Below are 16,117 nucleotides of genomic sequence, written 5' to 3'. Positions count from 1 at the left end.
GGTCTGTTTAATATTTGTCTGGTTATTGGTTATCAGCCAAAAGTTTGTCATGGCCTGCAGAGTTGGCTGGCATCCACTGTGTGCAAATCAATCATCATACTACTTGTGTTTGGCCATCACGTGTTGTCTTTGATTGTATCTTAATTATGAGAAAACAACACACACACACACACACACACACTCATACACATCTTACTCAAGCTAGGAATGGTCATTTGGTAGCTAAAAACACACCAGAGGGTTTATTGAAACACCAGGGGCTGGTAGTCAAACTCACGTACACACACATTCAGTCATTCCGAAATGATCATACAATGCATCCACCACACTTGCTGGCGTCTGGCATGAGGTAAACAGCTTTTAATAGCATCAAACCCGCTGCAGTTTGTTTGGGACCATCTGTCCAGTCTATTGTGTTTCTCTGCTGTGGCTCTTTGGAAGCCCATCGGGTGACAGCTGATGTATGGGCTCTTACAAAGTCCCCAGCCAGGCCCTCGGGATCCTGCCACACTGTTTTCTCCCTGTCTACTATCTATTTCTTCTTCTTTTGCTTCTGTTTTTGTCTTATTATCCTTGTCCCTTTTCTGCTTCACAGAGGGTTTTTTTTTAGATCATGCTATGTCAGTTTATTAGTGATAGGAGTAAGAGTAAGGGAACAGGAAATTGTGTATATATGTGAGTAATAACGGCAAAAGTAGTGCTTATCAACTGTGTTTTTGGAGGCTAGGCTAGGGTCATTTTTTTCTCTTTTTACATTTTATTTCTTGAGAGTATTTGGGTTGACCTTTTCACCTAAAAACAGGCAGGAAAGGCATATTAATGTACTTTCCCACTAGCTTGTGGTCGACCTCCTGACTATTTAAATACAATGACGCAACCAAATGAAGCCACTCTCTAAGATGGTTGCTTAAATACTACTGTGCTGTGGTATCATCCAGTTTATCTTTGAAACAATTTTATAGCATTTTTAAAAATATATAATTTTTTGGGGGGCTGTTTTTGCCTTCAGCTCAAAATAGACATGAAAGGGGGAGAGCAAGAGGGAAAGGGCCAGAGATCAGACTTGAACCCATGGTTGCTACCTTTACCAGATGAGCAGTGTTGGGCAGTAACGCATTACTATTAATAATATTACTTTTTTACCAGTAACAAGTAGTGTAACTAATTACTATAAAAAAATCAGTAATAATATTAGTTATGCCCCCTAAAAAATAAGTAATCATGCATATCACCAAGCAAGAAGCTAGCTTGGAAGATGGAAATGCCTATATTTAGCAGCAAACAAAAATGGATATGAGTCGTGGACAGCAGGCAGAGAACTAATGACGCTTGTGGCTGGATATGAGGTCGATGAAATGTTTGACTCTCCGTCTTTCAGTCACAGGCAACAGAAACCCCTGGATAAACAATAATTTACAAGACAGACTATGTCCCTAAATAACAGAGGTTGTCTGTCTGGTCATCAGTTTGAGCCAGGTCTGCTTTTAATCTAGCCTGTAACTTTCATTAACATTTTGTATAACATACAACTTAATTGGAAGGGAACTTCCACAGTACCTTTATTGGTCTAGATTAGGGCTGTCCCCTAATAGCTGAGCAAACTGTTAGTCGACGAGAATAGTCTCAGTCAACGTAGCAGCTTCAAACAGAGTATCAGGTGATTGTTGCAACACGAAACCTTTTCTCTCTCCATGGTACTAGCCTCCCAGTGACCACGGCTGTGACAGAACACAAGCTGAGTTTGTAGCAAGTTGATTTTTAAGTATTTGTTTTTGTGTAGTTGGAAGTTTATTCCGTGTGTGAGACTTGTGTGATGTTAATAAATTAACCAAATCCTTGCTGTTCTGACAAATAGAGAATCATTTCACAGCTGTATTTAAAAAAACATATTTATAGAGTAAAATTAATATCATTAATATTCAACGACCAACAAACTATTGGCTTAAATGAACAACCACTAGTCGACTTGGAAAAGTCTGGACAGCCCTACCCTACATAAAGCATCCTTTCATCCATTCTGTATGGAAAGAGTTTGAGCACCACCTACACATTTCTCCACCCAATATAGATTTGTTTTCCTATTGTTTATAGAAAAAACACTGTTGTAAATACAAGGTGGTTCCTTGAGAGGTTGAGGGGTACACTGGAGTTGAGGATTGGGGCGGTGAATGCTAGGTTCAGGAAGTTTTCACTCCTTTCTTCCCAGGGTGCCCCTGGCCTCTCCAACTCCCAGTCAAAGGCTGAAAGAAGCCAGATGCAGGCAAGATAATCACCACCTAATAAGAGACTATATTGAAAGCAGGCTGGCGTTCATACTACAAGCTTGAAAGGCGTGTGCACACATACACACTCTCACACACACACACGTACACATGGGTAGTCGAATACATATGCTCACACAGTCAGGGCAGGTGTAATTATGGTGCACGATGACACACTTCAGAAAGAAGTGTATCACTCACATTCTGTAGAAATGTGGACAAGCATGTGTACAAAAAACAACACGCTCACACGCACATATAAACACACACCACACACACACACCATATCCAGATCATTTTTCCTTCTTCCGACTTAAGTCCTCTACCACCATCCTAGAAAAATGTTAGCATATGGAAAAAGATATCAATAATTTCATGATATACCAATTATCAATTTAGAAAAAGGCAGAACAGGATCCCCTTTGGTTTTGTGTATGGTTGCTGTCTGTTTTGCTGTGACCCTATGAAAGAATATGAGGCTAAGCACAGAAACTGAAGTCCTACTCACACTCTGAAAAGTGACAGAATTTCACTGAACCTTTAGGAACCTTTTTGTGGGGGGAACTCTCTATAATGAGCACTATTGTTTTAAAAAACTTCTACCATAGATTAGATTTTATTATGAGACTTTTTTGGTCCTCATTAAGTATACAAAGTAGATTTTTGATTCCTTTGTATCTTGGAACAACTTCTGATGAAGTCTAGAGAGTATGCTGGCAGTGCTAACAAACAAACACACACACACACACACAAACAAGACAAAACAGCTGAAGGAATCTTCTAACCACCAATCTTAAATTTAATCCAAAAATATGGCTCAACATCAACCGGTGTTGGTGGACAAAATGAAATCAGCGCATTTTAAAAAAATCACATGATATGGCCTAAAGTTCAAAGTTTGTTACAACAATGAACATATTTCTTTTATTATGTGTAACTGCATGTTTTTTGGAAACAAACATTAAGAGAATGTTAATATTAATTATGATCATGACTGACTTCATTTAATTTAGCAGTGATTTGAGTGTCCTGCTGCTAACACAGAACATTGTAATATTTCAAAATTGACAGTTTTATTTGTCTTGCTTTAGGGCTGCTATTTGCTTGGATGTAACTGTATGATACAGGACAGTATAGTTCTATGTGTAGTACTTCAACAAATATGAGAATGTACAGAAGCAACAGGCAATAGTATAGGAGAAACAAACTGTACTATTTAAGTTTTCAATATTTAGATTTAGCACTCCAATAGTATGTAGACTTCCCCTGCCCACTCTTGTACGATAAATTCATTCATTTAAATCATCATCATTTTTAGGTGGGCAAAAAAAACAACACACACACTGTCTGACTCCAAGTAACAAAATTAATATGTAAACACATGCAAGCCTCTATTATAACAAAGACAAAAAGCCCCTCCCTACAAATATATATCCATAGTCCATCCATCCTCACAGAACCATTAGTCCAAACATACATATCCCCCCTGCGGCACAGCACACCTAGTGTCTTGCTATTACACCATCAGCAGCATCAAAAACAGAATCTATATTCTCCCCTCTGTCTTTTTTCATTTGAGTGACTATGAGAAGCAGCAGCAGCAGCTGCAGCCTCTCTCCCTGCTCGTGCTCAGCCGAGGGAAGGCAGTAGGTTTAGCAGGCGAGGCAGATTTATGGCGGTGGAGGTGACCTCTGGGGCCGTAACACGGTGATGGGTGAGTGGCTCTCAACAGTAAGCTACTGGCACTTGACAAAGTGCCCGAAGCAGAATGAATTTACTTCTCTTTTCCTCAATCATCAAGCAGCCACTGCCCTGACCCCCATCCTGACTGCTATAACAAGATCTCCCATCTCACAAGGGCCTGAAAAATTTACTGTCACATCTACTTTTCAATGAGCTCAAGTGAGCACTTCTTTCACCTTCAGCGGAGCAGGTGCCGGTGTAGAGGAGGGCTAACCTGCCCCAGTGTGTCTGTGTGTGTGTGTGCTATATGTGTGGTGTGTGTGTAAGTAAGAGAGAGAGAGAAATTTGTGTATACACACAAAGTCCCCTGTTTGCTCCGTCACTTATCCTAACTAATTGTCATACACTCACAGACCTTCACAAACACACACACACTGACAAGCTTGAATACAGTATCCACAAACATACAAAAACACAGAAGAAGAAGAAGAAGAAAAAGAAAAGAAGAATAACACATACCCCCCCCCCCTTTTCTCATACCCTCTCTGACACACACACACACACACAAGGAGAGAATTCAATTCGAATTTCACAGTTTATTGGGTATAGCGCCTGTAATTCATAACAGAAGTTATCTCAGCTACAGCTTTCAAATAGAGCAGCGGTCAGACGAACTCCTTATGAAGCAGTTCGTACAGGAGACCCCAACAGTTACACCATCGAACAAGCAACTTGGTGGATTGGGGGGCAAGGAAAAACGCCTTTCTTAAGAGGGCAGAAACCGTAGGGAACAGACCCTTCGGCTCTAGCGTGGTTGTGGGGTGGTCATCTGCCTTGACCAGTTGGGGGGGAGAGAGAGAGAGAGAGAGAGAGAGAGAGAGACAGACAGATGTACAGCAACAACAGTAGGGGTTGCCAAGCAGGGACACAAAGGGCACTGCTCTAAGGATGTCAGTAGACACCTCTACCGTTTATATTAGTAGTCAATCTACCTTATCACATCCCTTCTACACACACATTGGCACACATACACACACACACACTGGCACACACACTAGGCATTATGAAGTCTCTGTGTTCGCCAGCTTTCATCAGTTTGATGGCAGTAGAGTTGGACTTAATGACCCTGATATTTTTTTATATGCAGACGATAAATCTTGTTGCACACACATTCAAATTTCACCTTTCTTGCACTCCAGTTGTTGACGTGGAATCACAGTGGATGTGACAGACAGTAAAGTAGACCAAACTATATGAAAAATAGTAGTGTTTCCTAAATAGTACAATGTTTCCAAAGTGTTGTGTAATACAAACAAATAACATGCATTCCCTTAATTAAATCAAACTGAATTTCAATGTTTCTTGTTTATTTTAATTTATAAGCCAAAAGTAAAACTCTGTATTATTGTTCGTATTTGTGTATATGTTTTTTTATTACATTAAATACCAAAGACATTTAAAACATAGCAAAACAGAGCAAAATGGAAAAACATGGGAAAGAGAAGGAAGAGAAGAAAAAGCAAAAAAAAATTCTTAAGGGATTAAGAATGTGTGTAACAAGACAGCAAGTGCATTGGAGGAAATGCATTCTACATTTATTTGTATATTAATGCATTAAAATGCATAAACCTAGTAGTTCAGGTTTTGGAAAGGCTGATAACAAAAGGAAAGGCTTTCCAAAAAAAAAACCTTTCTAATCAACTCTGCCATCTTTGCTGTAATTGAATGTCATTTCAAGGATCTCTTGCAACTGGAGAAGGAAACAATGTTCAAAAGTTATTTTTGCTTACATTTATTTCAACTTCAGGAAAGTAGAGAAGGATCTAGATATCCCCAGATATTAAAGACAAAATCATGTTTCAAAATCCTTTAAAAAAATGACAGATTTACCATATAATCCCATTAGAAAATCGTACAAATGATCATTTTGTCTGTGCATCATACACATAATATAACAAAGTCTTTTTCCTTTCCTGGCCATTAAAGCATACAGTCATGCTATTTAATACTATCTTTTGTCTCAACAGACAAGGTTGTTCCACTTGTTTAAATGGTTACTGCATCAAATAGTCCATGTATATAACAGTTACAGTGCCAATCAATACAATGTATATTACACATTGGAAGTTGGTTATGCCATTATTTCATTTTGTCAACTTCACTCTTTAAAATGCCATAACTAATTCAACCTCTTTTCTTTTATGAGCCGCTCTTTTGCCCACACTCACCCACTGGGATAATGTTATCATGATGAGCCAATAAAAATCAATGATTAAACATGTGTAATTTTCCAGAGACGATGTATTAAAATTTATTGTCTCTCTCTCTAGCGAGCCATCACATCAGCCCTGGAGCGCCCGACACTCTGTGGGTTACAACTGAAAATAAAGAAGGGCATTAAAAGCTATTCAATAAGCCACTGTAAAATTGATCAGGCTATAAAAGCTGCTCCCCGCTCCTCCCACCCACTCCGAGCAGGGGAATGTGGCTGTGGAGGAGTGGAAAGAAGTGACAGAGCGTATGGAAAAAGACAAGGAGGGAGAGAGAGAAAGAAAGGAAAGAGAAAGAAGAGTGAAACTAAAGCTGAGAGAGGAGAGCATTGTTAGGAGCAGAAAGAGTGAAACAACAGACAGTGAGGGGACATAAAGAGTGTGATGAAGAGTTTGAAACAAAAAAGATGAAACAGAGAGAGAGAGAGAGAGAGAGAGAGAGAGAGGAGGAGCTGTGATTTCTTTGCTGACACAGCACTCACTGTATAATCACAAAGCAGTTAAACAGTGTGATTTGCAATGTTATACTATTATTAAACCATTACATGTACTGTAACTCACCGGTCACATATAAGGTATTCTGCAGCACACTCCTCAACACTCCACCAAAAACAATACTCAAATTCCAATCATCTATATCTATTTCCTTTTGCATTTGTGGTTATAAGGCAAACCAAACAGAAAGCTGTGTTACATTACAAAAGCACTGTAGAAATACACCTGCATTCTGGGTAAAAGGCTCCCCAGGAGGATTTATCACTGAGACTTCTCAAGTCAGTTAAGGAACTAGTGTGTAGGATTTAGTGGTATCTAGTGGTACAGATTGCAACACCCTCACTTCACCCGCCTCCCTTCCAAGGAGAAACTACGATGGCTGTGAAAAGTGTGGGGAAAAAAATGAATGTACCTATTTAAAAGTCAGTGTTTGATGAAGGCGGCCTGCAGAGTCTCCTCATACCTCATACTAACAACAAAACAAAAACGTAACAAGTCTTATTTTCAGGAGATTATACACATATAGCTATGTATATTAAATTCCATTTCTGCAAACAGATCCTCCTTAATGTAACACACTAGACCTTTAAAGTGTCCTTATAGCTTCACAGCTCTGATGGGACTGTATCCGAAATTAGTTTACTTTACTTTAATGAATGAGTATCTTTTTTTCAGACATCGTAAAGTAAGTAATATGACATGTTGCAGACTGTCAAAGGTGGTAATGCACTCTTAAAATTTAAATACTGTCCGTGGAACATTCATGGCCCAGCCCACCCACATCAGGATGGTCGCACCCAATGTGTAACACTAGAATAAATTCTATTATTGTCTGTGTGGAAACATTGTGCAATTGTACCAGTTTATCACACCCAGTGGCAATGAAGTCAAAGGACAAAGTTAATCTCTATAGTAAAATTTTTTATTTCATTTAATTTCAACCTCTCCCACTAAAGTACTGTTTACTCTGGGCCAAATGAGGCTAACACCTCAGGTGACTGAGAAAGAGGGATGTGCAAATTCTCCCACCAACTTCAATAAGTGCAAAAAACTCTCCTAAAACAGGGAACGTACTACAAGACAACCACTGGGGATTTATTGTTTGATAATATATATGGACAGTATGTCACTTGGGCCTTTTTTATTATCGTCTTTAGAAAAAAAAAGAAAAAAAAAAGACTTACAAGAAATAAGAAAATTCCAGTCGCAAAGAGCTGTGCTGTCGGCTGAATCAGTGGCAGTGGCTCGGCAAACTGCGTTTTTCTTTTAACTTTCAATTCTCCTAAGCATCCGTGCTTCACAGCCCCTTGGGCTATTGCCTTTCTCAATCTGTCCCTGGAGAGGCAGGAGTTATGGTCCCTGTCGATTGAGGAGAAAGGGATGTTATTCCCCTGTCACCTCCTGGTCGCGCCGCCATCCTCCCTGGCCTGATCTACGGCCTGACTCCCCCCCTTACCCCCTTCCTCTTCCCCACTTTGCTTCGTCGTAAGCTGCCAGCTATGTCGTTGCCATGGGTTGTTGAGATGAGGACGATGGAAAAATGTTCTGGGGGGAGGGGGGTGGAGGTGCTGATATTGGTTTAGAGGTGCTGTTGGCAGCTGCACGCTGGTAGTAGTGGTGAATGCTTTAGTACTGTGTTAAGACACTTGCAGAAAAAAGGTGTGTGTGTATGAAAATACCCAGTGAACATGAGACGAGAAGGAAGGAAGGATAAAATTAGGTTGATTAATTTTTATAAAAAATATTGTGTAGTCCAGCTTTACACAACACATATTTACTAATGAGTGTGGTGTCCCATCTTTGCTGAAGAGGGGGTTAATGGGTGGGATGGTAAACTGTGAGACAGGTTGGCCCAAGGGAGGTGACCTGCCCCAGGGCATCCACTATTCTTAAAATATATCTTTCTTTTTTTTTTAAAGTGCCAAAGTTAGATTTAATCTTGTTTGGTTTTAATTCAGTGACAATGCTGTCTTTTATTTCTTTTATAAGGTGGGTCTTTATTTAAAGTTTGGGATTTTTCTTTAAATTTAGACAGTAAACAGGCAGGAAAATTTGATGGTGGGATTCAGTCATACCAGACAGGGTTACATGTGGTTCAGGATGGGGTCTTAACTGTTCCCTGGAAACAGTACCAATAACAGTCCTTCAAGAGACAAAAGCAAAAAAAATTGTGTTAAAATTAAACTTGACAAGTTTTCATGCATGTTCAAAGTTTCATTTGTGGTTTTAAAGAAGCTCCTACGGAAAAAATGTGTCATGGTTTCGTCTTTGGTTTAGTTGAAAGATGAACTATCAAAATTCAACAAACTGCAGGCTCCTTAAACCACCAACACCACCAATGAACATCAGCACAGACATCAATGCACCTGACGCATGCACAACAGAGGACTTACAGACCTCGGAGAGCTTGAATCCATTTCCATACTGGCCACTGCTCTTTTAGGTACTACTGCACCTTAGGCAAATCCGAGCTTGTAAGGGTCTCTCTGGGTGAAGGAATAAATAAATAAGTAGATAAATAGATGAATAACCCAGAGGAATGGGAGCCCATGCGGTTTGGCCATCCATCATATATCCTATTACCACGCACTCAGCGGCACCTGCAGTATGTATAATGCAGTCAACCTCTGTAAGCAGATACAAATTCAACTCTTTTCCTCCTCAATTTGTTATATCTGACAACGCCACAGCTTGTGCCTTGTTGTTTCTTTGAATTATGAATAGATTCCCTTCACCAGACTTTCGCTTGTGCGTGATAGCATGGCGTTGTTATGCAGAACAGCTGCGGAAAACAAATTCGAGAAGCCTGGTGCGCTTTGTAGCGGCTGGGCGAATATGCATAAACAGTTGCGCTTAAAGCCACTTAAGAACAAACAAATGGGCTCAATATTTCATCTCTGGATTTGTTTCATTGGGTGTGATGAATATGAAATGCCAGAATGCAGTTCTTTAAGTGTTTCAAATGATGTAAGAATGTTTTTGAGATTTTTCACACAACAGTGAGAAATGGTAGAAGTGCTTTAACTGACAATTTAAGTCTTAATTCCTGTCACAAAGTCTTTTTTCCTAATTCAGCCATGATTCTTGGAACAACAAATAAAAAATAAATAATATAAAATCAATCACAAACTTAGAATAAAGGCAATGGAAGTGGAGTGTGTGTCTGAGGAAGAGAGGGAGTCAAAGAAAGACGAAAGGAAGCTAGCGAGTAAATACAAATAAACAAATCAGATGCAAGAGGAAAAGAGAGAGTGAGAGAAACAAAGTGGGAGAGAGAGGGAAGAATGTAAATACATGGCAAACCGACAGCACATTTTGACCGCTGCCTGTTTGTTTGGGTATTTACACTGGGAGGCTACAATCAAGTCCTCAAAGCTTCAGACCACATGACAAGAGCCCATTTCAGGGCCACATATCCTCCAAACAGCCAGGGCAACAAACCAAATCTCAATCCACACTAAAGCACATACACACACACAAAACCCCAAAATCAAAGTCATATCCACTTATTTGTGCAAAAAGGATGCAGAGAAAATGCATCAAATTCAATCTGTGGACAGAGAGAGAGAGGGGTAAGGTGAGATAAGTTGTGAGGAAGTGATTTTTTGGGTGGATTGGCTGAACTTTTGAGCCCTGTTTGGTTTGAGCAGATGTAGAATTAGTACACATCACTTTGTATCAGAGAGACATTGAACACAAGCTGCCGCTCAGAGGCCAAATACCTCGCAGTCACACAGATGCATAGGCACACCTTGCCTCGCCTAGTGTCTGTGATTCTGCTGTGGTAATTATCAATGTGATGTCAATTCCCACAGCAACTAATTCTTCTTATTGTACGTTTGGTGTCTCCAAATACCAGTTGCCTGTTACACTAGTTGAAACTACTACAAAACACAATCAGTTTTATACCACTATCAAACTAGGGAGAAAAACTTAGTCTACCCAACTTGAGTAGCATCTGATTTTTGACTTCTGTTTTTAAATTGAAAATAGTTCATACATCCCAGTAACTGCAATGTTTAATTGAAACGTATCAGAATTTCAATAATTTTTAGATTGTATTCCAGACAATAACAAATCAGTCTTTAGATATTAAAAATATTTCACATAGCACAGTGATCTGTTGATAATGACACTGAAATATAGTGGATAATTTAGTTGAGTTATCATAGTATTCTAATATATATAACTTGTCTTGTCCTGCTGGTAAAGGTGGCATGTAGTTAAGTGACAGTGACAACTGTATGAACACTGTGCATTCATTGACCAATTATGTGTGTACTGGTAAATATCTTCTGACAGTGCCAATATTTATCCTAATATTATCACTTTCCCTTGATTTAAATTCATGTTGAGGTAATTTATTGAAAATGTTGTGACATTTGACAGCCCTATTCATAGTGGACCTTCCATGGAAGTGGACATACACATGGAGAAACTGATTCAACAGCAAGCACCCAGATGAAATTGATGCAAACATGCTGTCATTACACAAGGGAATATTTCTTTTTTGTACTTTGGAGCAGGGGATCCTGTTGCGTGTCAATGAACTGGGCTAAACGTGCATGACAAGTGATGGTGTGTGGGTGGAGGGAAGTAAGGAGGAGTCAACCCCATGGTGGTGTCAGCGAAGGATCTGTGTGTAATCTGTAGAAGACGCATGCAATAGACCGCTACACTACTTTATCTACAAGGCCCCTAATTGCGAGGGATGTTGAGGAACACATGTTAGTAAAAGAGGAAAAGGAAGGGGTGTCAGATGTCAGCAATGTGCAGGCATATGGTTCCTACAAGTTGGGTTACGTAAACTGGAAATGACACCAGAAATCAGGTTTGCTAGAATGAACTTGTGGCCTGATGCGAGGACTGCGTGATACTGCGGAATCCAGTACATTTTCTTCATTATAGTCATAATAACAGGTTAATAAAATAGGGGACAGACTGACAAACCTACTGATTAATCGCTCTGTCTATTGCTAAACCTAACATTATATCACACCACATAAAATCGTGACTAAAATCATGATTGTGACCCTTACATTTAGAAACACTATGATATTAAGACAACATCAAGGACAAATGTTATCATCACTGTACCGTCAAACACCGACAGAAACCGTACAGGAAACAACATGACGTACCCCAGTTCTTAAAAAAGCAGTGCCTACAGTCCAGTCAAAAACAGATTGGAGCAAAAGAGACCCCACAGGAAAATGCAATGACCTTTAGAATTCAAATGTAAACCATAAAAGAAAGATAAGTGCTTGGCCATCTTTACTCGTTGAAGAGGAGGCTTTAACAAAGCAAGAACATGACGCGAGGTAACACTGGTGACCCAGCATATTATTCCTGCTTAAAAGGGCTCGCAACCTTCAACTCAGCCATTGTGTGGGGCCATCTCATCAGGAATGCAACACTCTTGCACATACACAAACACCCACACAACCCTTCCCCTTTCAATTCAAAGCCCCCCACACTTCACCCCCTATTCCTTTTATTCCTTCATTATGCACTCGTCCTTCTCTTATGCTCACAGCAAATATGTGCTTTACTTTGTTCACCTTTTTCACCGTGTACCCTCAACATAACCCACTGTCTGCCTTGGACATTTGTGCCCACCAACTTGAGTAAACAGAAAAATGGAAACGGTATGAAGGTATCAAAGGTAAAACACCCCCCCTCCCACACACATACCCCTACCAAGAAGGGGTTGACCTTGCATGCAAGCTACCACTATCACTTAGGAGATGCTGTGGTTATTGTTCGGAAAAATGGGGCCCATCTGTTTGTTCGTTGCTTGTGCTTTATAGTGAGAAGACATATTGTACCATATGTGGAGCGTACAGTTGAATTAAAGCCATTGCCATTATAAAGCAACCACTTCCCAAAAAGCAAGATTCTCATTTCCATCCTGGCATGATGGTTTGGCTTGAGTTTTATTTTTATTTTAAAATATGAAGAAATGCTATATAATAAAAAATAAAAGGACAGATGTGGCAAATATTTTAATGTACAGCACTTGCTTGCTAAATTCTAGATTAATTTTATATTTAAAAAAAAAAGTGTATGACAAAGTCATAATTTATTCAATCAAACACGAGAAAGTCATCAACTGCTGTATAACTTCTTCACAGCATCACATAAGGTTAAAAAATAGCCCAATGTGAAAGTAAACATTCAATCACCTCTCATGTAGTATAAGATTACAGTCCTGTGAGTTCATCATGATGATTAGTTACAGTGTATTGAGAGTGCATGTTTGCATGTGTGCCCCCTGCTGCATTATAATACGCATACAGTAGCTTTAGTCTGTAGTGTATGAGCACTCGGCCGCCAACCCAGTCCCAGCACTCAATCACACGGAGCCGATCACATTTGCATCTTGTAGCATTGAGTCGGGAGCAGATTGGAGGATCAGCAAATGGGCTGAATAATATTATCTGACAATCAATTATTTCTGCAATTGTGTTACATCAAAAACATGATTTCTGCTGTCGAGTTTGATTTGTCAGGTTGGATTGGAGGTTCAGTCATGTAAATGTAACGTAGGGACTGATTTAACTACTGCACGACGTAGGGACTGATTTAACTACTGTGCGCTGAGTGAATGAAAGAGACAGTAATAGTGTCGAGGACCATGCAAATCACCTGCAAAGGAAACGCTGTAAATCACGGTGTGAGAGGTGCACAGAGCGGCAACAAGGAGCAATAACACACACCACATGTACTATTCAAATGTGAATGTCATTATTGTACAAGTCATAAACCATGATCCAAACAGTATTTACCAGGTGATGATACTGTGCATTAAATTATACTAAATTGTTCATTAAAAATAAAGTATTGGCAACTAAAATAACAAAAATAAGACAAGAACAATGTGTTTGAAAGCCTGAAAAATAGTACATTTAATTATCTGTTTTTTTGCTTCAAACATTATGGTGACAGCATATCTCAGGGATCAGCTAAGGAGCTTTTGACCTAAACACTATCTGTCCAGTCAATTCTGTTATTGCCAATCATGTAATATTATTTAGAGTTTTAATTATCCCTTTTGCAATTCTTTAACACTATAAATGCTGAATCACCGAGCACAACAGAACAAGTGACACTAAGACCGGCTTTAAATTACAGAATGAAACCAGGGATCGACCTCTCCCTCTTTCTTTCCCTGCTTTGAAAACTGGTGTCTCCAATCTTTTCCACAACCAAATGACTCTTAACTCTGCTGAGTGCAGCATGGGTCAGGCAGCCAGATTGAAGCCAGGGTGTCTGGTTAGTGTTTAAGTCTAACAGGAGATTTCTGATGTCTGATTTCACTCAACAGGCCAGCCGCTACTCTCTGTTTCAGAGGGCCTTGCAGTAATGCCTTGCAGATACGCCAGTGGGGGAACAGTGGGGGAGTGTATATAAATACGCAGTTAAGGCTTGATCCAAATTTATTCTCATTTTAAAGGCTGCAGTGTTTCTAATATTTTTGGCCACCAGTTACAAACACCTTTCAGTGTAATGCAATGCAATTGGCTACTAACCACAGCCTCCAAAATGACCATTAAGCTGAATCAAGACCTCTCCTAAAGAAAAGGCTGAGCTGCATTTGATGTACTAAACTGTACTGTGAAAATTTAAATCCTTCACAGGCAAAACTACCACTTTTTCAAATGTCAAAAAAGCAAGGCTACAGGTGCTGCTCTATTCAACAAAGAGGGAACATTAAGAAAAAAAGGTACACAACTAACACAATATTTCACCAATTCTTATATATTTAGATTTCAGATTTCTAATAAAAAAATATTACTAAATGGGTGGCCTTTCTTGTTCTTTTGAAGCAGCAGTGGCTTGGTGGTGCTTTTGAGAAGCAAGGCCGGCAGACAAAATCAACTTAGCAAGCAATCTTGTGACTTGCTATTATGTTTAGTTCCAAAGTCAGCTGGTTCAAATCCTTTGAATAACACAGAAACCTGTGTGGGAAAAGTGAGTTAAAGTACTAGTAGTTATATACCAGCTTGGTAGAATATTGCATACTATGGATAGCGTTTTATTGTTTGCCTTTGCACCTTCAACCTTAAAATGAGAATGCCATTTCTGGATCTTTCCCAGTTCCTTAGGACTGCACACATTGCTGTGTTGTGTATCTGTGTTTGATGAGTCAAAATGTCCACAGTGTGAAAGATCTACGATATTAATGTAAAAGAGGGGGTGTCACTGTTTCTGTGTGAGTCTTATTGATGACGTTTGTTGACTGTAATTTCTATAATTATATTTTTAGTAATTGTAAAAAGTCATGATTGTCAGTCACTGAAAACAGAGGTCCAAAATGACAATCTTGCCCCCACAGAGTAAAAAGTGGAGGGAGTATCTGTATATCTATATATCTGTATTAGAGTTGGTCTGACTGCTCACCTCTGGACTTCTCTTCCTCCTTCCCCAAGCCTGGGGTGGTCTTGCAAGTGTAGGTAGGAGTGGCCTCCTCTTCTTGGCTTGGGGTAGTTCCTAGTGGGAAACTGACAGGGCGAGAGCTGGTAACTGAGCTGGATGGTCGGGAACTGGCACAGTTCTGTAAGAAATGAGAAAGCAGTGTCGGCAGCAGGAGATCACTGTAAGGAAACACACAGTCACTGGTCAACTTTCCTGTTGACTGATGAGAACAACGACAAGTGCAAACATACTTTCCTAGTTCACCATTGGTTATACAAATTAGTAATTAGTATTAGCACATTTTTCATTCACATTCATCAGCCTAATTACAACTTTCTCTTCTATTCTATTTCAACTTACATTCATATGTTTTAATATATATTTTAATAAGTGATCGAAAATACATTTAAATTATTTTAGCATAAAACACAATTAATCAAGTAAAATCTACAGTTTATAGTCAATATTGTGTATTGCATAGAAGAATATGTTATGCACTGAAGAAACCTAATCATTAGTTAGAAGGATTAATGTGGCTTTTCACTTTTGTTATTTGCCAAAATAAGTACTGAATAAATTAATTCAGCTTCAGCGCAAATGACAAACACATGCAAAGTGGAAAGAGACAAACACCTGCACTGCTACACATCATTTTAACTCACTCCAACCAGGGGTCCCAGCAACAGAAATGAACTGTATTTAATTTAAATTTATTTATCAAACAACAAAACTATTCCATTTTTGCTGTACTAGACAAAGACAAAAAAGAAGCATCAACTCTCAACTGTCCACTTGTAAAAATCAAATTCCAGTCCAATTAAATGTTTTAGCGCCAAGACTGATTCCAACCAACACCTCGCTTCCTATACGTTGTCAAAACTTGAATTAAGATCAAAAAAACTAATCCGCTTCCAATTTATATCTATATTTCAGTGGTGTCAGGGGCATGGAGTATTGGGGGGGGGGGGTTGTTTTTTATTTGGGTCTTGC

The 16,117-nt window shown here is 39.3% G+C and overlaps 1 protein-coding gene across 2 annotated transcripts in view; it reads right to left on the bottom strand.

Moving 5' to 3' along the window:
• The window catches only part of LOC118321822 (adhesion G-protein coupled receptor D2), a 90,691-nt gene that overhangs the window by 21,570 nt on the left and 53,004 nt on the right, over positions 1 to 16,117 (bottom strand). For both annotated transcript variants that reach the window (XM_035653343.1, XM_035653342.1), the window contains exon 23: positions 15,113 to 15,266. In XM_035653343.1, coding sequence (XP_035509236.1) covers positions 15,113 to 15,266 — 154 coding nt within the window. The remainder of the gene's footprint in view (positions 1 to 15,112; positions 15,267 to 16,117) is intronic.

This window comes from Morone saxatilis, unplaced genomic scaffold, assembly GCF_004916995.1.
Source record: "Morone saxatilis isolate NCDOM2014 unplaced genomic scaffold, NCSU_SB_2.0 Contig12, whole genome shotgun sequence".
Classification (NCBI taxonomy): domain Eukaryota; kingdom Metazoa; phylum Chordata; class Actinopteri; family Moronidae; genus Morone; species Morone saxatilis.
This window is presented reverse-complemented; position numbering and strand designations above follow the sequence as displayed.